Genomic DNA, 22,300 nt, shown 5'->3' with positions numbered 1-22,300 from the left:
TTTGTCCACGTTTTCAAAGTAAATCTAGCAGATATATTACCGTAATTACATTGTTATCCCCCTGGATACAATTACATTCTCTATAGAGACGCCTATAGGGGCCTACATAAGATAGAGGAGGAAGCACTTCCTGGCTCTGAGGAGTTACCGGGTGCATCACATGATCCCTCTAATCCAATCTGCAGCTCTGAAATTCATCATGTGATGAAGTCAAGGTACAAGGTAGCACTTCCCAGCACTTCTGCTTGGCACTCAAGGACTGTGGTGCCGTGTGACCTCCATGTCTTTGTGATCACTGGCCCGGGGGGACCACAAGTATCGGTAACATGAATTTGCTGGAATGCTTTTTGCTACTTTACACCTTAAATGTAGCATTTCTGCACACACTTGCACATGCCCATACCTCACACCTGTATCCCTGTCATAAGTTTTTTTGCCGACACCTAACTACAATATGGGAACCCTGACACACACCATGTCGTCTGCCGCCTTATTTATTAGATCGGCCTCTTCACTCATTTTCTGAGCGGCTTTTTTCCTTTCTGAGTGATTCAGGCTCAGTTTCCTCTTCATTGTCTGAGAAATGTATTCTGTCACTAGATATTGGTGAATCTCATGTGCAAAGTCCTGTGAAGACAAAAAATACTGGAATTAATGCTGAGATAGATAATAGATAGATGATAGATAATAGATGACAGATAATACTGTAGATAGATGATAGATCATTTTAATATCTATAGTTATTTGGAAATACTGTAGATAGAAATAGGTGAATAAAGATGGATAACTGGATAGAAGGAAGGAAGGATGGACACAAATGGATGGATAAATAAAAAGAATGAAGATTAGTGGATAGATAATAGATATATGATAGATAATAGATGATAGATAGATGATTATTATTATTTATATACCACCATTAATTCCATGGTGCTGTACATGAGAAGGGGTTACATACAAAGTTATAGATATCGTTTACAGTAAACAAGAACTCTTTAGCAGTCCTCTCCAACCTGAATGTGCCAAGGCCATACACCCTTGTGCCGTCTACAGAAATACAAAGCCAAAGACTGTACGTATTTGCAGATGCTTCTGTCAAAGCAATTGCCGCTGTTGCCTATCTCAAAACTGTGGACTCCAAATGTCAGAGCCACACTGGATTCGTTATGGGGAAGGCCAAACTTGCTCCACAGCCAGAGCACACTATACCCAGGTTACAGCTTTGTGCTGCAGTCTTAGCCGTCGTGTTAGCTGAGTTCATCGCATCCGAGATGGATATCGACCTGACACAGGCCAAGTTCTACTCAGACAGCAAAGTTGTCCTTTGATACATCCACAATGAAACTATACGATTCAACTGAGTGCTACAAATTAGGAGATCAGTTCATCCAAAACAGTGGCATTACATTCCCACAGACAAAACTCCTGCAGATCACGCAACTAGAGCAGTTGACGCATGTCGACTAGGAAGCACAACATGGCTTTCAGAACCAAAACTATTGTACAATGCGGAACGTTTTCCAGACACCTTTGAACTAGTGAGAGAGGACTCAGGTGCTGAAATCCGCCCTCAGGTGTCTACACTTCATACATTGACTCCAGCTACTCTCCTCACCCAGAAAACAGGACTATCCAGTGCCCCTCCAGGAGGATTTGATGCTAAGGACCTCTACAAGTGCCATTGGAGACAGGTACAAAGTCTTGCAAACACATTCTGGGACAGGTGGCGCAAATTATATTTGTCTACCCTGCAAAGTCGCAATCTACTAGGCCTAATCTGAGGATTGGTGACCTTGTCCTTGTAAAAGACTGTCAAGTCCACCAGAACCAGTGGCCACTTGGACAAGTGACTGCAACATTCCCGAGTAAGCATGGCAGCGTCCGCAAAGTTTAACTTAGGATGGCCAAAGGGAATAAACTTAAGACATTCTTAATACCAGTAACTGAACTGGTCCTATTGTTGTCTTCAGTGGATGAAAATAGTGACATCCGTTGATGCCAGATTGGGAGTGTTCTGTCTCCGACATTTAATTCATAATCTTTGATTGTCTGTCTGATAATATTTACAGTGATTACTAGTGAATATGCAGAATTTTCAGTTTTTTCCATAGAATCTATCGTTTTCATTGTTTCTAGCTCCCTCAAGTGACTATAACCGCAGTGTTATTGTGTTATTTTACTTTCACTTTCTATTTACCTCCATTTGCAATGCATTCTGGCAAGGTTGCAATGCATCCTGGTAGCCTTTTGCAAAGGATTATGGTTAGTTCAGCCCCCATTTTCCCTCCAGTCCACCATTTTCCCTCAGCCTGCATCCTGGAAGCATCTCATTTCTCTTCTCCCCTTGTGAGCACATCGCTGGTATGTAATCATGCTTCCTGTATCTAATTTCTGTCCCATATTAGCCTGCCTAGTTAGTTTTCCCCTGCTCAGCTAGTAGTGCAGATGTTGATTTATAATGTATACATGTATTCCAATGTACCCCGTACTGACTGAGTGTATATATGTTTTATTGTAGTTTCACCGCTCATCAATATGCCATCACGTTCAATAAAGCACAGATTAAACCTACAGTCTCCTTATTGGACCCCAGTATAGCGGTTTAGCTCAACTGTACAGCTGCAAATAAAAGTCTGCCTTATTCAGTGAGGACAGAACAATAGCAGTTGGGTCAAGGTTAGTTTTTTGAGGATGGGTGTGATGGTGGCATGTTTGAAGACAGAGGGGAAGGTACCAGAAGATAGCAAAAGGTTGAAGAGATGGGTTAGGGCTGGAATGAGCGTGTCAGTGAGGTTGGGGAGCAGGTGGGAAGGGATGTGCTCAAGTGCACCGGTGGTGAGGTGTGATTTGGAAAGGAGGTGAGTAAGCTCTCCTTCAGTGATGTTGGAGAGGGAGGTTATTAGGGAGGGGCAGAGGTCTGGTATATGGAGTGGTTGGGGTGGTGGAACAGTAAAGGTTTGCCTTGTTTGGTCGATCTTATTTTTGAAGTAGGTGGCAAAGTCCTCGGCAGAGATGAAGGGAGTTGGAGGTGGCAGTGGTGGGCAGAGGAGAGAGTTGAATATGCTGAACAGTTGTTTTGGGTTGTAGGATAATGAAAATACAAGGTTTGTGAAATAGGTCTCTTAAGCAGAGATGAGGGCTAATTTGAAGGCAAGTGTAGCTTGATTGAAAGCAGTGAAGTCGTCTGGCAGGCGTGTTTTCTTCCAACGCCACCCTGCGACCCTGGATGCTTGTCGAAGTTTTTTGGTGAGATTTTTGTGCCAGAGTTGCCTATTGATTTGTCGCACTTTGCCATGCATGAGAGGGGCAACTGAGTCTATGGCTGATGTGAGGGTGGCATTATAGAAAGCGGTGGCGTTGTACATGTCGTGGAGTGAAGATATGGAGGACAGAGGTAGAAGAGAGTCTGAGAGTCTGTGAATGTCTAGGTGTGTGAGGTTTCTGCGAGGATGTGCTAGTGGCTGGACATGGGGGGCAGATGAGGAGGACAAGGATGAGAAGGTGAATAGATGGTAGTCAGGTATGGGGAAGGGAAAGGATGTGAGATTAGATAGGGAACAGAGGCGGGTGAAGATGAGGTCAAGTGTATGTCCGTCTGTGTGGGTGGCTGTGGAGGACCACTGAGTAAGTCCAAAATTGATAGATGCAGTAACCACCAAACCACTAAACGACCAGCAATACCCTCACCTACTGTATCCTCACCCATCCCTTGTAGATTGTGAGCCCTCACAGGCAGGGTCCTCTCTCCCCCTGTACCAGTCATGACTTGTATTGTTCATGATTATTGTACTTTTTTTTTTTTTCATGTATACCCCTATTCACATGTAAAGCGCAATGGAATAAATGGAACTATAATAATAAATAATAATAGATGATATATAGATGATGGATAGATGATATATAGATAATAGATAGAAATAGGTAATAGATAATAGATGATAGATAATAGATGATATATAAATAAAAGAATAGATAATAGATAGATAATACATAATAGATGATAGAGGATAGATGATAAATATAAAGCGCAATGGAATAAATGGCACTATAATAATAAATAAATAATAGATAGATGATATATAGATGATGGATAGATGATAGGTAATAGATGATAGATAGATAATAGATGATATATAGATAATACAATAGGTAATAGATGATAGAAAATGGAAAATAGATAGATAGATAGATAATACATAATAGATGATAGATGGATAGATAATAGATGATAGAATAGATGACAGATGATAGATAAATGATAGATAATAGGTAATAGATGATAGGTAATAGATGGATAATAGAAGATAGATGATAGAAAGGTAGATAATAGATATTTGGCCACTTAATTGTTATAATATCAGGCCTCTTCTGGAATAAGATATTTATTATACGGATTAATTACATTTATTGAGACTACAACTTATATGACCGCCGCTTCTGATGTTCAAAAGAAACTAAACTCCTTAGGCCTGTTTCACACTTCCGTTTTTTCAAATCCGTCAAAATCCGTTGTTTTCCGTAAAAAAACGGATCCGCCATTTTTTGCAGGATCCGTTTTTTTTGTCCCATAGACTTCCATTACGGTTACCGCGGATCCGTCAAAAAAACGGATCCGTTTTTTTAAAAACGGATCCGTTGGCATCCGTTTCCGTCAAAAAAACGGAAACGGATCCGTTTGGCGGGCACAAAAACGGAAGTGTGAAACAGGCCTAAGTCGAACATTCAGAGAGAAACCACAGACCACCACGAACCATTTCATGCTCAACCTTTCCATCTCATGACTCATTCTAGACGTTTAGTTGCAAAAGTAAAAGCAACACGAGTTCTAAGAATAAAAGCACAAAAACCTTTAAAAAGGAAGCTCCAGAAAGGAATTTCACAAATTTCAGAAACCTCAATGTTACAAAGTGTAAAAACCAACAAAACAATGGTAAGAAGTGAAGAGGCACAAGTCCTAGACTGACGAAGGCTCCCACCATAGTACTCGCCTACAAGTACCCCCTCCACCAGGGGGGACCCCACTGATCACCAGAACAAAGGGTTCCCATACTCTGGTGTCCATGATGTAGTGGTCGAGTATTTACGCTATTGCTCTGTTGCTAAGGGACTGCCGGAAAGAATTGAATGCTTTACTCAATTATCATAAGGGAATTTGGGACCCCATTTTGACAATCATTGGGGGGTCCCAATGGTCTATTACTAATGATCTAATAGTTATTGTCAAACCAGTGGGTATGTGACAGCTGGTAAATGTAGTGCGCCATTCATTGTTAATGGGGCTGCTGGAAAAAGTCAGGTTTAGCATTTTTTTTTGGAAGCCCCAAAGGCAATGAATGAAGAGCATCCTCCACAACTAAGGGTGGGGATGCAGGGTCTCATTTTTAGGGTTGTTGAGCTGCAATCTCCCGATCCCAGAGGGTCCCATCAGTCAGTTCCCAAGTTATCCTTTATTTTATGGAGAGGATAACGTGTTATTTTGGGAGAGACACTTTAACAGAGGCTCTTTTAATACAAGCATAGGACCCCCCTCTGTGACATGTGTATGCTCCACTTGGACATATGAGATAATACCTTAAAAGAAAGGGAATTTAAAGGGGTTTTAGTCTTTTCTTTCATACGAAATGATCTGATAATTTTGCACCAATTAGATCCCCCTGATCCCAGATTTATTGGATTTTACAGAATTTTTCAATCCTTAAATTACAGTAAGTTTTTATCCTTTAAACATGAGACTAAAAAAAAATTTTTGAAAAAGCAATAAAAACAATCAGAAGCTGAAAGAGGAGCCTCGTGGGAGCCATAAATGAACATTTATTAAGATACTAGGTAGGTTTTTGTGTGGGTTATTCCGCCACAGCTGCATCCTCTGCACCTCACACCCCAGGGAACTGTGTCTAAGGGAGAGGAAATGATGGCAGCGCACCTGCAAAACCGTCCCCCGCCAAGTACTCTCTGCCTCATTTCCACATCCATGGCGCTGACGGGGGAGGGGGCATTACTGTATCACAGCAGTGATGGGATAATAATATGCTGCTACCAGGTGTGGGATTTATGAGCCCTGACATAACACAGACCTAGTACCTGCAGCAAGCAGAGAATGACGGGGCCCATAGCCCCCGCTCCACCACAAGACTCCACCATATTAACATCGTGCTGACACTGATACATTTCAAAGTGGCGCACCCATGAACATCTGGGGCATCAGCAATGCCACAGCTATCTTTTAAATCCAGGGCCACCTTCTCTGTGCCACCAGCCCATGCAATGCCACTGGTTACTAAGACATGGCCAGCTGCAATGTCCCCATAATAGTGCTAGATACATAGATACAGGGCCCTAACAGCAGTCCCTATAGGAGTGCTGCCTATGATAATTACCCTATAACAGTGCCATACATATAGGATACACCAAGAGTGCATCCACATCAACAATGTACCCTGACACAATGCCTTCTGTATCAGTGCCATTCGCAGGTTCCCCATAGAAGTGCCAGATGCAGTCCTCTAATGGTCCAGCTTTCTAAATATAAAAGCCCCTACAATAGACGGCCAGATTTGCAAACTGTAAAATAATTGGACCTTCTGCACTATGAAAAGTTTTTAAAAAGTTTTAAGACTTTTTGTTACCTGCATATTTGTCATTGAGAAAGTCAGAAGCATTGAAGGTGGTCTCTAGTGTCAACCATATGGCACTCTTTTCCCTTAATCCGTGGTGTCCGGATCAAGGACCCCCACACAGGATGTCCTGATTAGGTCATAACATTACGTAACTCTCTACCTGTACAGGATTTCCTGTAACTTATAGGTTATGAGAAATCCTGTAGGGTGGCAGCTGATCCACAGGGATAGAAGCTCAAAGTACCTTATTGTGCGGCGGAAGTAAATATTTCAGGCAGCGGCACAGGATTCCTGTAGACTTCATGATGGCGTTGAACGCTGTGTTCTTTATCAGCCAGTTTTTGGTGATTATCTTATGAAATTGTGGCTGTGGAAGACAAAGACACATGAAAGGGAAGAGGATTTGTGTTGGAAAGTGTTGGGATTGGCAGATACACGTGACCAATTTGGCCATAGATGCAGCCCTAAGGGACAGTGATCTGGTAATGTGGCTCCTGACAAAGGCCAACAGAAACCCTGAGCTTTGCCTGGTCCATGGACCACCATCTCTTCAGACAGTCATGTGTGACTCATCACCTGTCCATGGACCACCATCTCCTGAGACAGTCATGGGTGACACATCACCTGGTCCATGGACCACCATCTCTTCACACAGTCATGGGTGACACATCGCCTGGTCCATGGACCACCATCTCTTCAAACAGTCATGGGGGTCACATCGCCTGGTCCATGGACCACCATCTCTTTACACAGTCAAGGGTGACACATCACCTGGTCCATGGACCACCATCTCTTCATAAAGTCATGGGTGACACATCGCCTGGTCCATGGACCACCATCTTTTGAAACAGTCATGGGTGACGCATCACAATTTCCTCTGTCTCTGGAAAGCTATAGGCTACTAAGATGGCAACCTAGAGTTCCTTCTTCTTTCTTGCGCTATTGCATCCAGCACACACAGCCATGCGATCATGGACCAGAACCAGTACCATGGCTTAGTGTCGCTGGGTCCAGTTCATCTTAACATTTGCTATGCTTTGGTTAACAGGAATGTGTCATCAGAAAATGACTTATTGTTCAAATCAGGTTTTATGTTTTGTATTTTTTTTCTTTTCACAATCTTTATTAAAAATAAAAATAGTAAATTTTGCAGTTCCCATGGTGCTGGGGCTTTCTTCAACTCTAACTTCCTGATGTTTCCGGGAACTTACTTGTACAATAGCTGCAATGAACAGATTCAGATCCGTTATCTTGTACTTAAGAACTAATGAAAGTTTGCAAAGGTCATTGTGAAGGGAGGAGGAGGAGGGGGGCTGTGTTGACAACTATATATACAGGTGTTATCAGTCGTTGTACAGGAGGAGGAAGTGAGCTGTGACATCACCTGTTGTGAATGGTGGATCCTGTGTTATCTACTGTATATAGAGGTGTTATTAGTCATTATATAGGAGGAGGTGAGCTGTGACATCACCTATTGTGAATAGTGAATCTTGTTTTATCTACTGTATATAGAGGTGTTATCAGTCATTGTACAGGAGGAGGTGAGCTGTGACCTCACCTATTGTGAATGGTGGATCCTGTGTTATTTGCTCTATATAGAGGTGTTATCAGTCATTGTACAGGAGGGGGAGGTGAGCTGTGACATTACTTATTGTGAATCTTGGATCCTATGTTATCTACTGTATATAAAGGTGTTATAAGTCATTGTACAGGAGGAAGATGTGAGCTGTGACATCACCTATTGTGAAAGGTGGATCCTGTGTTATCTTCTATATATAGAGGTGTAATCACTATCAGTCATTGTAATCCTGCCTCTGCTGATAAGGAAACTGTTGTAATATCTTTCTTAAAGAACAGAAGTATTATCTCAAAATATCCCTAGTGGCCAGTGTGAAAATTGCAGAATTAGTAATTTTGTTTTTTAATAGAGATCATGATATGAAAAAAAATTGCTGAAATGTAAAAAATAAATAAATGTAACAAATATTTTTCAACAATAGATCATTGACAACACATTCCCTTTTAAGATGTCCTTCATATAGCATCTAAACTTTCCTACCTTGGACATCCTTTCCCTGACTCTTGCCTCCTCCACTCCTGTTAGTCCAGGTTTGTGGTCCTAACATTAGCTTATTCCATTTTCCAGTCCTAATAGTTTATCTCGTGGCCACTTTGGCTCACGTGACTTCTAGTAGTCATTCTCAGCTATTCTTGACTACATACCTCCATTATCATTCTTCTTTTCTGTGGTGACTCTGACTAAATTCCTTGAATGTGCCTTCCTCTCCTCTAGCTGTGGTCCTTCTGAACTAATACACCCAACTTCTAGGCTTAAACATAAAATATGGACAACTTTCATTCACCACTAGGGGAAGCTGAGGAGCTAACTGTATACAGCTTTACTGAGTTCTATGTATTAGTTTGCAAAAAGCTCATAAGCTTCCTCTAGTGATGGCAGCAGATAGACATCATTTTATAATCATTCTGGCTCTAAGCAGTGAATTTTGAGCTCTGTATCAGGAAAAATCTAGTAATGACTGTACAGAAATGTTGGACAATGACATTGAAGTTTGATCATTCACTTTGGTATTTTGTCCTCACCTTTGTGTCCTTCTTAAAAAGCTGGATACAATGCTGCTTCAGACTTTTGATGGCATTGGTCAGGTTGATTTCTGCACATGTGCATTGCTCTGCATCAGACTGCGTTGTGTTGTGTCTGGGTGAGAAAATATTTGGTAAAACCAGCGTAAATTAGACAAAATAAAACAAAAATTGTAAATAAGATCTAGAAAAAGGGAATCGTGCCCCTGTACAGTGATGGAAAACGAATGGACATGTAGATAGGACACAAAACAGAAGTCTGAAAATACGAAAAAAAAAAAAAAAAGTAAAACTTGCTGCAACGAAAAATGTAACCACCTGGCATAAAAAGGAAATAATGTAATAACCGATAACAGCTGCTCCAATGTATCTGGGTGCGATGAATTTGTCACTTGACAGGAAAACCCGTATTGTGGTGGAAAATAATGTAAAGGAGACTGAGGAAGGCGGATAAGCAAATCTATCAGCAATAGACATGAGCTGCAAACCACACGTGTGGGTCCGTGAAAGGGGGTGACAGTGGAGGGCCGGAAAAATTAGGTATCTGCTCACCAGACACCCATCATGAGGGTACGGGGCTGCTAGGGGAGATGGGGCTACCCATGGAGCATGATGCTGGATGAACAACATACATACAGTATGTGCAGAGGAGAGGAATATATAACAAGTCTGGTTAGCAATGGGGGCAGGAAATAGTCATCACTTTCCTGTGGGAAGCCACAAGCCCCGAAGTATTAATATCAGTCATCAATGGAAGCAAAGTAAAAGATTACTATAATCGCTGTTGGGTTCTCGGCAACGATGAATTTCGAAACTTCGGGATCCCAATGTAAAACGAGTTCCAGGGATCCCACCTATCAGGGGTCTTACTAAATCACAGGGGTCCATTGTAATTACTAGTTCTGCCCCACTATACCTAGGCCCAAGATTTTCTGATTTTGTGGCCCCTTTCTGCACGAGGCAATGAAGGGGGAAAGTCAACATCGAAGTCCACCCTCCACCATGATTTCATAAAGGGAATCTGTCACCATACTTTTTATCGCCCATCTGAGGCTGAGACCCTGATTCCAGTGATGTGGAGGAGGAGGAGCTTCTGTTTATTATTCTATGGGAGGATCTTACATTTTTCCATAGGAGGAGCTTCTATTTATTTTATGGGTGGAGCTTCTATTATTTTATGGGAAGAGCTTCTTTTAATTTTTAATAAGAGGAGCTTCTATTTATTATTCTATGGGAAGAGCTTCTGTTATTTTATGGGAGGAGTGTCTATTATTTTATGGGAGGTGATTCTATTATTTTTATGGGAGGAGCTTCTATTATTCTACAGGAGGAGCTTCTATTATTCTATGGGAGGAGCTTCTATTTTATGGGGGAGCTTCTATTATTCTATGGGATGAGCTTATATTCTATGGGAGGAGCATATATTATTCTACGGGAGGTTCTTCTATTAGTCTATGGGAGGTGCTTCTATTATTCTATGGCAGGAGCTCCTATTATTCTATGGGAGGAGCTTCTATTAGTCTATGGGTGGAGCTTCTATTATTCTATGGGAGGAGCTTCCATTATTTTTATGGGATGAGCTTATATTATTCTACAGGAGGAGCTTCTATTAGTCTATGGGAGGAGCTTCTATTTTATGGGGGAACTTCTATTATTCTATGGGATGACCTTATATTCTATGGGAGGAGCATCTATTATTTTACGGGAGGTGCTTCTATTAGTCTATGGGAGGTGCTTCTATTAGTCTGTGGGAGGAGCTTTTACAGTGTTCCCCTTAGTGAACAAATTGTCAGCGCAGTTGGGTGGGTGGGAGGAGTAGAGAAATCATCATCAGTGGGGCCACAATCTTTACTCTTTATTTTTTCTTATGCCAATTTTTCACTTGTCTTCTACAGAAGCTGATAATGGGGGTGTGGGACCCCCAAATATGAATCCTGATTTTATATGTATTACTTTGCTGTGGACCCTCAGCAGCACTGACCCTTCTGGTGTCCTGTCTGATATATGCCTAGGTCTAGACTTATCAGCTCATAGACCAAACATGAATGCCGTACATGGGAGCTGCCTGGTGGTCTTTCAGACATAAGCCAGTGTAGCACAATGGGGAAATTACACAAATCGTATATATTTTTAATATACCACAAGTAGCAGTAACATTCAGTGCTCGGTTCCGGCTTTCAGACTCAGAAAAGCCGATTTCCAGATGCCGGGAATTCCGGCTTGGCGTGTTTTCCCATTTTACTTATTACCATCTCTTCTAGGGAGCTGAGGTTTATTCTGGCAGTGAAGGTTTATTACAGAGCCGATCCTCCCCGTGACTCATGATTTAAGACACTTACTATTGTTTTTATCAAAGTGAGTTAAATAATTACAAGAGGCCCAGGGTGCTGCCAGGAACCCAGAGAATACGAGGAAATGCAAATATCACTCGGGAAAAGTGAGAGACAAGCTGCGAGGCGGTTTTATATTCTGCAGACATATCTAGATGGTAATAAACTGAGAGATTCTGGAACGTCCTCCTGTCACCCAGAGCTCCTGATGTTCTGCACCCCGGGTGCTACTCAGTATTTGGCCCATAGAGCAGTCATTCATGTATTATATGCCATGTTTCGTGGCAATGGATATACTCATATATGTGTTCAGAATTCTCCCATGATAGTTTGTTTTTTCTAACGTACCATCAGGGATTAGATTGTGCATTTTTTGGAACTGACACAAATGGTATGGTCCCTAATGGGCTAGGGGTACAAAAAAATGCATGAGGAAAATTAAAAACTGATCCCTGATGTTCCAGTAAAAAAAATTGTGCATACTGTGTAATGTAAAAGCTTGGGCAGCCCTGGTCAAAATTGCCGTCAATATGAACAGTTAAGCATGTTGAAGATTAATTTATCTCTAAAGGCCTAATGTTACACATGACACATTTACGTTACATTTTAGGCAAAAAAAATTATATATGTATAGAGAAAAAATATATTTTATTTCTTTTTTCTTTTTTCATATTTTACATTTTAAAAATTACAAAAAGGAAAACAGTGTCTAATCCCTGATGGGCTAGTGTGACAAATAGTACCTGATGGCTCTGTGGAAAAAAAAAACCCATAAAATTATTCCTGATGGTCGAGTAGAAGAAAAAAATAGTGATAGTCCAGAGGCAAAAATAAGGTTGGTAAACACTGCACAACAAATTTCAGGGAAGTTCTTGTCCACTGAGAAAATTTTATGGTATCTTCTAGATTTTGATATGCTGAACACGAATATGTGCTCCAAAAGTCTGTATCACGTAAGGTTTTTAAGAAACAACAGTTTATATTCTACATTATGACATCCGAGATACTACATACATACAGTGTTTTGCAGACGACTTTCGTTTATAATCCGTGTCAGATGCTTCTCGAATAAGATTCCAGCAGTAGTCAGCCAGCATTGACGTACTCCACTTTCCCTGGTACCTTTTCTCCTTCAGCGCAATGTCTTGGTGAAATCTTTCACCGTGTTCATCGCTAACGGCACCAAGATTGGCAGGAAAAAAGTCCAAGTGAGAATGTAGAAAATGCATTTTTAGTGACATATTGCATTTCATCAAATGATATGCTGTGAGCATGTTGGCCATGAGTTGTTCAAAGTTTGGTGCCCTGCTGTTGCCAAGGAAATTGAAGGTCACATCTTTAAAGGCTCTCCATGCCACTTGTTCAGCACCTTGCAAAAGACCATCAAAGCTACTGTCATGTAATTCATAATATCTCTGATCTGTGGGCCAGTAAAAATACCTTCTTTAATCTTTGCATTACTTATTATTGGAAATTTCTGTCGCAAGTAAGAAAAGGCTTCCGATTCTTTGTTCATTGCTTTGACAAAATTCTTCATAATCCCAAGTTTAATATGCAAAGGAGGGAGAAATATCTTTGCTGGATCAACAAGAGGATTATGTTTAACATTCTTCTGTCCAGCAACCAGGTTTTCACGGCGTGACCAGTCCTTTCTGAAATAGTGCATTTCTCGTGCTCGACTGTCCCACTCACAAATAAAACAACAATACAACATACACTCACTGGCCACTTTATTAGGTACACCTGTCCAACTGTGTGTTAAGACTTAATTTCTAATCAGCCAATCACATGGCGGGCAACTCAGTGCATTTAGGCATGTAGACATGGTCAAGACAATCTCCTGCAGTTCAAACCGAGCATCAGTATGGGGAAGAAAGGTGATTTGAGTGCCTTTGAACGTGGCATGATTGTTGGTGCCAGAAGGGCTGGTCTGAGAATTTCAGAAACTGCTGATCTACTGGGATTTTCACGCACAACCATCTCTAGGGTTTACAGAGAATGGTCCGAAAAAGAAAAAAAATCCAGTGAGCGGCAGTTCTGTGGCCGGAAATGCCATGTTGATGCCAGAGGTCAGAGGAGAATGGGCAGACTGGTTCGAGCTGATAGAAAGGCAACAGTGACTCAAATTGCCACCCGTTACAACCAAGGTAGGCAGAAGAGCATCTCTGAACGCACAGTGCGTCGAACTTTGAGGCAGATGGGCTACAGCAGCAGAAGACCACACTGGGTACCACTCCTCTCAGCTAAGAACAGGAAACTGAGGCTACAATTTGCACAAGCTCATCGAAATTGGACAGTAGAAGATTGGAAAAACGTTGCCTGGTCTGATGAGTCTCGATTTCTGCTGCGACATTCGGATGGTAGGGTCAGAATTTGGCGTAAACAACATGAAAGCATGGATCCATCCTGCCTTGTATCAACGGTTCAGGCTGGTGGTGGTGGTGTCATGGTGTGGGGAATTTTTTCTTGGCACTGTTTGGGCCCCTTGGTACCAATTGAGCATCGTTGCAACGCCACAGCCTACCTGAGTATTGTTGCTGACCATGTCCATCCCTTTATGACCACAATGTACCCAACATCTGATGGCTACTTTCAGCAGGATAATGCGCCATGTCATAAAGCTCGAATCATCTCAGATTGGTTTCTTGAACATGACAATGAGTTCACTGTACTCAAATGGCCTCCTCAGTCACCAGATCTCAATCCAATAGAGCATCTTTGGGATGTGGTGGAACGGGAGATTCGCATCAGGGATGTGCAGCCGACAAATCTGCGCCAACTGTGTGATGCCATCATGTCAATATGGTCCAAAATCTCTGAGGAATGCTTCCAGCACCTTGTTGAATCTCTGCCATGAAGAATTGAGGCAGTTCTGAAGGCAAAAGGGGGTCCAACCCCTTACTAGCATGGTGTACCTAATAAAGTGGCCAGTGAGTGTATGTTCCAGTTATAATTTCTATTAATGCGGGTCAACAGTAACTTCATATTCTCATACGTTTCTTTCATGTGTATGGCATGTCCAATAGGTATAGAAGGATAGATATTTCCGTTGTGTAGTAAAACTTAAAACTGACGAGTCAATGAACAGTCGCTATTCCTTTGGGTCATGTTCGCATCCAAGAGCACCAAACAACCCCAAGATGTTGTTGTACAGGATAAACTGTCGACATGGTTGAAAAATTGATTAAGGTCTTCTTGACGACTTTGAAAAACAGAAACTCTTGTTCCTGGTAATAAGAGATTCCGTTCTTGTAGCCTTGATCCCAATAATTCTTCATGCCTCTTTGACAATTTCAAATCTCTGACCAAGTCACTCAGATCAGCTTGACTGAACACATGTGGATTAGATGTAGAAGGCTCAAAGTCTGGGTCTGCAGCAGTTTCATTTTCCACTGACATTGTTAGTTCATCTTCGTCGTCCTCCATTGTCCATACTTTGGGCGGCTTTGGAACACGGAGACTTATCGTGTGGCACTGGTCTTATGGCTGAAGAAAGATTAGGCTATTCTATTGATTTCTTGTTCTTTGCTGAATATCCTGTTACATTTGTAAGGCAGAAGTAGCAATCTGTTACATGATCTCTCTGCTCTCTCCATATCATTGGGACAGCGAATGGCATTGAAGGTCATGATCCATTCAGCCATGCTCTAAGTATGTTAGTATTGTCTTTTGATTCTTCCCCTGCACAGGAGATGTGGTATGCTCCATACACAGCCAGCCGAATGATTTACTGCGCCTGCGTGGAATTCGCATAATACTTGCTTGCATATGTGTAGATCAGCGATTTATGTTATGTCAGTGGAAAATTCAGAATATACTGTTTCAGAAAAAGTTCATATATGTGTTATATAATGTTTCATATAATTTCTCAAAAACCTTACGTGATAGGAAAAATCTGAAGTTATTTCTGAAATCAGCATGAAAAAATCTATCAGGAACACTCAAAATTGTCCAAGGGACAAAACCTTGGTAACACAGTGTTATCAATCAGAACAACGGTGTGATTTTTGTCAATCCATTGATTAAAACAGAACATAGTTTAGTTATATGATCTAGTAGGAAGTAAAATCTAATCCCTACTGGTCCAGTAGAGAGATAAAACATAATGTGATCCCTGGTGGCCTATTATAGAAGACAATGTCTGATTCATTCAGTGTATGATCCCTAATGGGTCAGTAAACAAAAATATATCAGTATTACAGAAGGACATGCCCACCATAAAAGAACTCTCGGGACGCCTGAAACATGTAATGCTAATGGAGAGGTTAGAGGCAGAGAAGAGGAAGTCTTGCGAAACATCTAGATTTTTTACAAAATGGAGGCATAATATTGTGGAGCACTGTAATAAGGAGGAAATACAACGCATAGTTGGTCCTTTCAGAGACACAACGTGGTACCACAGGGAATCCTTGGGGGGAACACTGGGAATATTAAGCCTGAACTGAAGCAAATGATTTCTGTGAGCCAAAGAAAGTCAAAGACGGAAGGTCTTAGGGTCTGTGAGCGAGTAGGTTTTTTTTTTTACTAAGCAAGGGAGGAAAAGGTTTTAGGGTTTTTGGGGGGGGGGAGAGATTGTTGGGGAGGGATAAGGGCAACAAGGTCAAGGTTGATCTTCTAATATGTAATCATAGGGAGGAAGTGAGACGCTAATGATTATTAGACAGACTGCTACGAGGTGTACATGTTTACAATTATGGCTGCGAGGATGCGTTTCTCCAAACTATGCAACTATGTACCATGACTTGTATCTGTGGTTTCTTTTTCTTTTTGTTTGGTAACAAAAAATTTGCAATAAAAATAGAGTTTAAAAAAAAAAAAATATATCAGTATGATCGCTGGTGGGCAAGTTGAATAAAAAACACAAATTGAGCTATATTGGATCAGTAGAAAAAAATGCCTCATTCTCATTCTCATTGACCCAGTAATGTATGACCCCAGCTGGCCCAGTGCAAAATTGGTCAGACTTTCTTTTTGATTTAATAAAGGGGATCTTGGGGTTTAGAAATAATTCACAGAAAAAAAAACATAACTTCTGCATTTATCAACTTTCATCACACTTTTACATCCTCTCTGGTGAAGCAAGGCGACAGGATATTATGAATGAGTTAACGGAGGATCTGTCAGAGAGCTCATTCTGACAGTCTAATTTTTAAATCTTTTATCTGTCTTTTTAATGGCTCCTCTCAGCTAATTATTGACAACATCAGGGTTGAATGTGCAGGAAAACAAAGAGCCTGTAAAAGTAAAACAGTGCTCAGTTTATTTTTAATTAAATGGAATTAAAAAAAATAAACTCAAATACATTCATTTAACCCCTTAATGACAGCCAATATGTCTTTTTACTGACCTGAGATATGAGACTAGCATCCCCATACAGGTGACAATCCAGGCGCTGTCGGCCGTACACTATAGCTGACAACTTGCTCTATCACAAACGATCAGTGTTAGCACCGTCCATATCTGTTTAACCCCTTAGATGTTGCTGTAAAAAATGGCTACAGCTACATCATATAAATGGTTAATAGATTGTGGGGGCTTCCGCTTTAACCTAATTGACACACCAAGATCATGATTGTGTGGTCCTGATGTTTGTCATGGCAGTGCATGGCCAAATAGCGGCCTTAGAGTCTCCCGGCTATAGCGATCAGTTCAGAAGTTAGCGACATTTAGGTGGTAAAATACACTTCTTTATTCCTGTCATGCCACTTTGCATTAATTCCTGAAAATACCTGAAGGGTTAATAAACTACCAGACAACAGTTTTCAATATGTCAGGGAATGCTGTTTTTAAAATGGTATCACATTTGCGGGGTTTCCAATATATTGGACCCCCAAAGTCACTTCAAACCTGGATAGGTCCCTAAAAAAAATAAATTTTGTAAATTTTCTTGAAAAAATCAAAAATTACTGCTTCATTTATAAACCTCCTAAAAGGCTAACAAAATAAAATAACATTTTAGAAATGGTGCTGATGTAAAGCAGGCATGTGGGAATGTTACTTATTCATGTTTTTCTGTGGTATGACTATCTGGATTAGGCCGGCGTCACACTAGCGATGAATACGGATGAGTGCTATGCGATAAAACATTGCAGAGCACTCGGACCAGTATTCATCAATGGGGGAACTCACATCAGCGTTATTTTTCTAGGCCGTTTTCAGCGTCTGAGTGAAATCGCAGCATGTTACGATTGTAACCAACACTCGGCCGAGTCTCGGCTCACTCGCACCCATATAAGCCTATGGGTGTGAGTGACACAGCGCACATCACTTGGCTATCATCAGAGTGATGTGCGCTATACGCCGACGCCGGCAATGGAGGAGATAGAGAAATTAGTTTCTCTGCCTCCTCCGCAGCTGTGCACCAATCCTCTCTGTGCGAGAGACTCAGAGCACAAATGTTAGGAGTCGGATTTCTGTGTTTACTCCTCAGGGATCCAGACCCTCACATTCTGCAGTCTCCTGCTCTTTATCTACTGCAGAGGAGATTGCAGAGGAGATTGCCTTGCAGCAAATCTCTCCTGAGGCAAAGTCCTTCTGTCCTCCTACTGAGCATGCTCATGGGACGATCTCCCATTGGAGATCGGGAGTCATGTGCTCAGGTCCCGCTCCAGATCTCATTGGTCCATCTCAGAGATCTGGAAGCTTGCGGAAGGTCCCGGATGCTATAAAAGGCGCGCATGGCTGTTCCGCCATGCGCTAGTATAGACTACTTGCTGCTGTGTGTATGAGGACGGATGTATGATTCTGGTAAATGACACTCATTATGAAACCCCTTCCCTCTGATATTACTTATGTGGTTAGGGACTGAGTTAGAATCAGTGCCAGCGCTCCTCTGCTGCAACATCCACAGCTGCTAGCGTCCGACATTGCGCTTGCGTCATAGCATTGTCGTTTAGTGGCAGTGTCGACGCCGCGCTGCAGTAGCAGCCCTCCTTAGCATCCGCAGCTAAGGAGGGCTGCTACTGAGTACTGTGACCTCAACAGGCTCAGTCTTTGTATTTGTGTTTATTTTTGCATCTCTGTGACTTAACTGAGATTGCTTTGCGCACCTGGGTGAAGTTTAACCCCGTGCGCATTACCGCTATATTGCTCCTGCCACCACTTAGCAGCGGTTATATCACCTACTGCACGGTGGACCCCAAGCGGCGAACGCACTTTATTATTATTTGTATTTAGTGCATTCCGCCGTTCCTAACAGACGCATGACACAAAGACGCAAAGACGCAAAGTTTGAAAATTGCAAAAATTTTTACATTCTGATATGTGTTGTGTTTCTTTACAACTAGAATCGACCTAAATTTACCATTATCATAAAGTATAATGTGCTACGAAAAAGCACTCTCAAAATCACTGGGGTTTGTTGAAGGGTACCAGAGTTATTAAAACATAAATTGACATTGGTTAGAATTTTTAAAAAATTTGCCCGGTCACAAAGGTGTTAAGCTTAAAAAAAACTGTATTCAGAGGTGGACAGTATAGATGGGCGGACACTTGGATGTTTGGGTCTGGAGAATTCAGCCAAACAGTTACAAAAAGTTTGGGTTCGTGTACCAGAAGAGTAGCCAAACCCAAACCCAGGCTGCTATTTTTAGGCTGGGGGGCAAATATCCATGGCCCCTTACCAACCTGAGAATATCAGCTCTCAGCTGTCTGCTTTAGCAAGGCTGGTTGTCAAAAATCGGGGGGACTGCACGCTGTTTTTTTTAAAAAATTATTTATTTAAATAAATTAAAAATATGGTGTGGGGACCTCTCTATTCTTGATAACCAGTCTTGCTGAAGCTGACAGTAAAGGGTTGCAGACCCCAGCTGTGAGTTTTTCCTGGCTGGTTATCAAAAATACAGGAGAACCCACGCAGTTTTTTTATTAAATTATTTACAGCACAGATGCCGGCTAATGAATGCTCCAATCATCTGCTCCTGCTCTCACTGTAATTAATGTCAGCAAGCTTCTGATGATGGGAGTAGTAGTCCCATCATCTGACACCAGTGACCAGAAGTAAGATTTATACCTCCGAACATAGCGGAGTACTCATGCTGTCTTTTGACAGCGTGGGAACTGCGGCTCTCTGACCTCTGATTTTCATGCCGATCAGAAGCTGTGTTTGCCGCACTGCTATGCACATTACAGCACAACAAACACTCGATGTTTGGGCAGCCGAACCCGAACAGTAACACGGACTTACTAGTGAAGTCCATGTTTGGTGTCTGTGCCTGAACAGTAAGTGTTTGGTATTGACGCCGAACTTTACTGTTCATGTTCGCCCATCTGTAATGGTCAGCTCCTTTAATGAGCAGTTTGCTACCTCTAACTTCTATTACCGTATATACTCGAATATAAGTCGAGATTTTCAGCCCATTTTTTTGATCTGAAAGTCCCCCTCTCGGCTTATACTCAAGTCATATACGCCAGGGGGTCAGCGGGGGGGGTGTCAAGTCATACTTACCCCCTCCTGACGTGTCTCTGCAGCCCCCCCGCTTCTCCACGGTCTCCCTACCTTCCTTCAGCGGTCACATGGTACCACTCATTAAATTCATGAATATGCGCATATTCATGAGTTTAATGAGCGGTACCACGTGACCGCTGAAGGCAGGAAGGGAGAACGTGGGAGAACGGGGCTGCAGAGACCGCACCAGGACGGGGTAAGTATATGCAATATTCACCTGTCCCGGGTCCATTGCTGCTTGCTGCTGTCTGCTGCATCCTCTGTCAGTGAAATTCAGCCAGCAGAGGGTGCAGTGACTTGGTTAGTGCGCGCCGTGCCCTCTGCTGCCTGAACGTCACTGACAGATGACGTGGCAGACAGCAGCAAGCAGCGATGGAGCGGGAACAGGTGAATATCTCATGTGCCAGCAGTGACACCGGCACCTGGCCTCCAGCGACGGAGAGGTGAGTATGTTATTTTTTTATTTTTATTTGCAGTGGCAGCGGCAGCACATGGGGGCATAATATATGGAGCAGCATATGGGGGCAGCACATTGGGGTATAATACATGGAGCAGCATATGGGGGCAGCACATGGGTGCATGATATATGGAGCAGCATATGGGGGCAGCACATGGGGGCATAATATATAGAGCAGCATATGGGGGCAGCATATGGGGGTATAATATATGGAGCAGCATATGGGGGCAGCATATAGGGGTATAATATATGGAGCAACAAATGGGGGCATAATCTATGGAGCAGCATTTGGGGGCAGCATATGGGGGTATAATATATGGAGCAGCATATGGGGGCAGCATATGGGGGTATAATATATGGAGCAGCATATGGGAGCAGCATTTGGGGGCATAATATGAAGGCAGCATATGGGGGCATAATATATGGAGCATCTTATCAAAGTAGCATATGGGGACATAATATATGGAGCAACATATGGGGGCATAATCTATGGAGCAGCATATGGGAGCAGCATATGGTGGCATAATCTATGGAGCAGCATATGGGGGCATAATCTATGGAGCATTATATGGGGGCAGCATATGGGGGCATAATCTATGGAGCAGCATATGGGGGCATAATCTATGGAGCAACTTATGGGGGCATAATCTATGGAGCATGTTATGGGGCCATAACCTTTATGGAGCAGCATATGGGGCATATTATTCTATGGAGCATCTTATGGGGCTATTAACCTTTGTGCAGCATTATATGGGGTGAATTTTGTATGGAGCATCTTATGGGGCCATCATGAACTGTATGGAGCATTATATGGGGCTCCTGATTCAATATGGATATTCAAAAACATTTACCCTACTGATGTCTCAATTAATTTTACTTTAATTGGTATCTATTTTTATTTTTCAAATTCACCAGTAGCTGCTGCATTTTCCACCCTAGGCTTAAGCTCGAGTCATTAGGGTGACTCGATTAGGGTGACTTAGGGTGGTCGACTTATACTCGGGTCGGATTATATTCGAGTATATATAGTATGTCATCAGAGAATTAACTTTCTCAAAATTCCTTGTTTTATAACTTGTTACAATGTATCAAAATAGAATTCTAATCTAGAAGGGACTGGAGGGAAAGGATTCTCTATCCACAAAGAGGGTGATGAAAGACCACCAAGTCAACCTGTCATTTGAGGTCCCATGACCATCTGGGTCAGCTTGATCAATACTTGCCAGATTGAGTATGTGGTAGATGAGATCTCCAGAAAAGACCTGCAGTTGACCCTGATTTGTCTGATCGTGTAGTTACAGCACTTTTATATACAGCTCGCAGCACCCTCTAATGTTGGATGGAGGTGCAGCCTGATATATTGTATTGAGATTATTTTTATCACACTTTATATTACTTATATATTGGTATTCATTCTATATTAGATGATTTGTATTATATTTTGTGCTGTTACATTTTATGAGGATTCATGTTTTGTATTTAGATCCACATGAATGGTTTGTTTTCTGCTTGTTTTAGTGGGTGCTGACGATCAATAGTTGCTTGTTGGCACCACCTACTGGCTATTCTCATAATTACATGTTTGAATTTACCTTTATAATAGCATTTAAAGGATTTTCTCATTATCCCTGTTCCCTGCCTCCCAGGTTCCTTCATGCCAGGAGGCCCTGTGCTCCTAATAATTAACACTTTGGGCTGGCAGCATGGCTGAGACTCTCGTCAGAGCTGAGTGTTCACTTTTTACTGCTGCAAGCAGAGGCACCTTTACCTCTCCTGCACTGGAGAAGTGCCACAGCACTAAAGAAGGGGGACCCCAGTCCTATGGACAGCACTTACAAGTAGTGATGAG

At 42.0% G+C, this 22,300-nt stretch overlaps 1 protein-coding gene across 1 annotated transcript in view; it reads right to left on the bottom strand.

Moving 5' to 3' along the window:
- The window catches only part of EXOC3L4 (exocyst complex component 3 like 4), a 79,945-nt gene that overhangs the window by 10,085 nt on the left and 47,560 nt on the right, over positions 1–22,300 (bottom strand). The window contains exons 8-10 of the mRNA XM_073578026.1: positions 9,219–9,333; positions 6,862–6,984; positions 475–627 (exon numbers count right to left, since the gene is read on the bottom strand). Coding sequence (XP_073434127.1) covers positions 475–627; positions 6,862–6,984; positions 9,219–9,333 — 391 coding nt within the window. The remainder of the gene's footprint in view (positions 1–474; positions 628–6,861; positions 6,985–9,218; positions 9,334–22,300) is intronic.

The sequence above is a fragment of the Dendrobates tinctorius genome, unplaced genomic scaffold (assembly GCF_039654945.1).
Source record: "Dendrobates tinctorius isolate UK_male_01 unplaced genomic scaffold, ASM3965494v1 ptg000058l, whole genome shotgun sequence".
NCBI classification, from domain to species: Eukaryota; Metazoa; Chordata; class Amphibia; order Anura; family Dendrobatidae; genus Dendrobates; species Dendrobates tinctorius.
The sequence above is the reverse complement of the archived record's forward strand: the minus strand, read 5'-3'. Positions and strand labels throughout refer to the sequence as shown.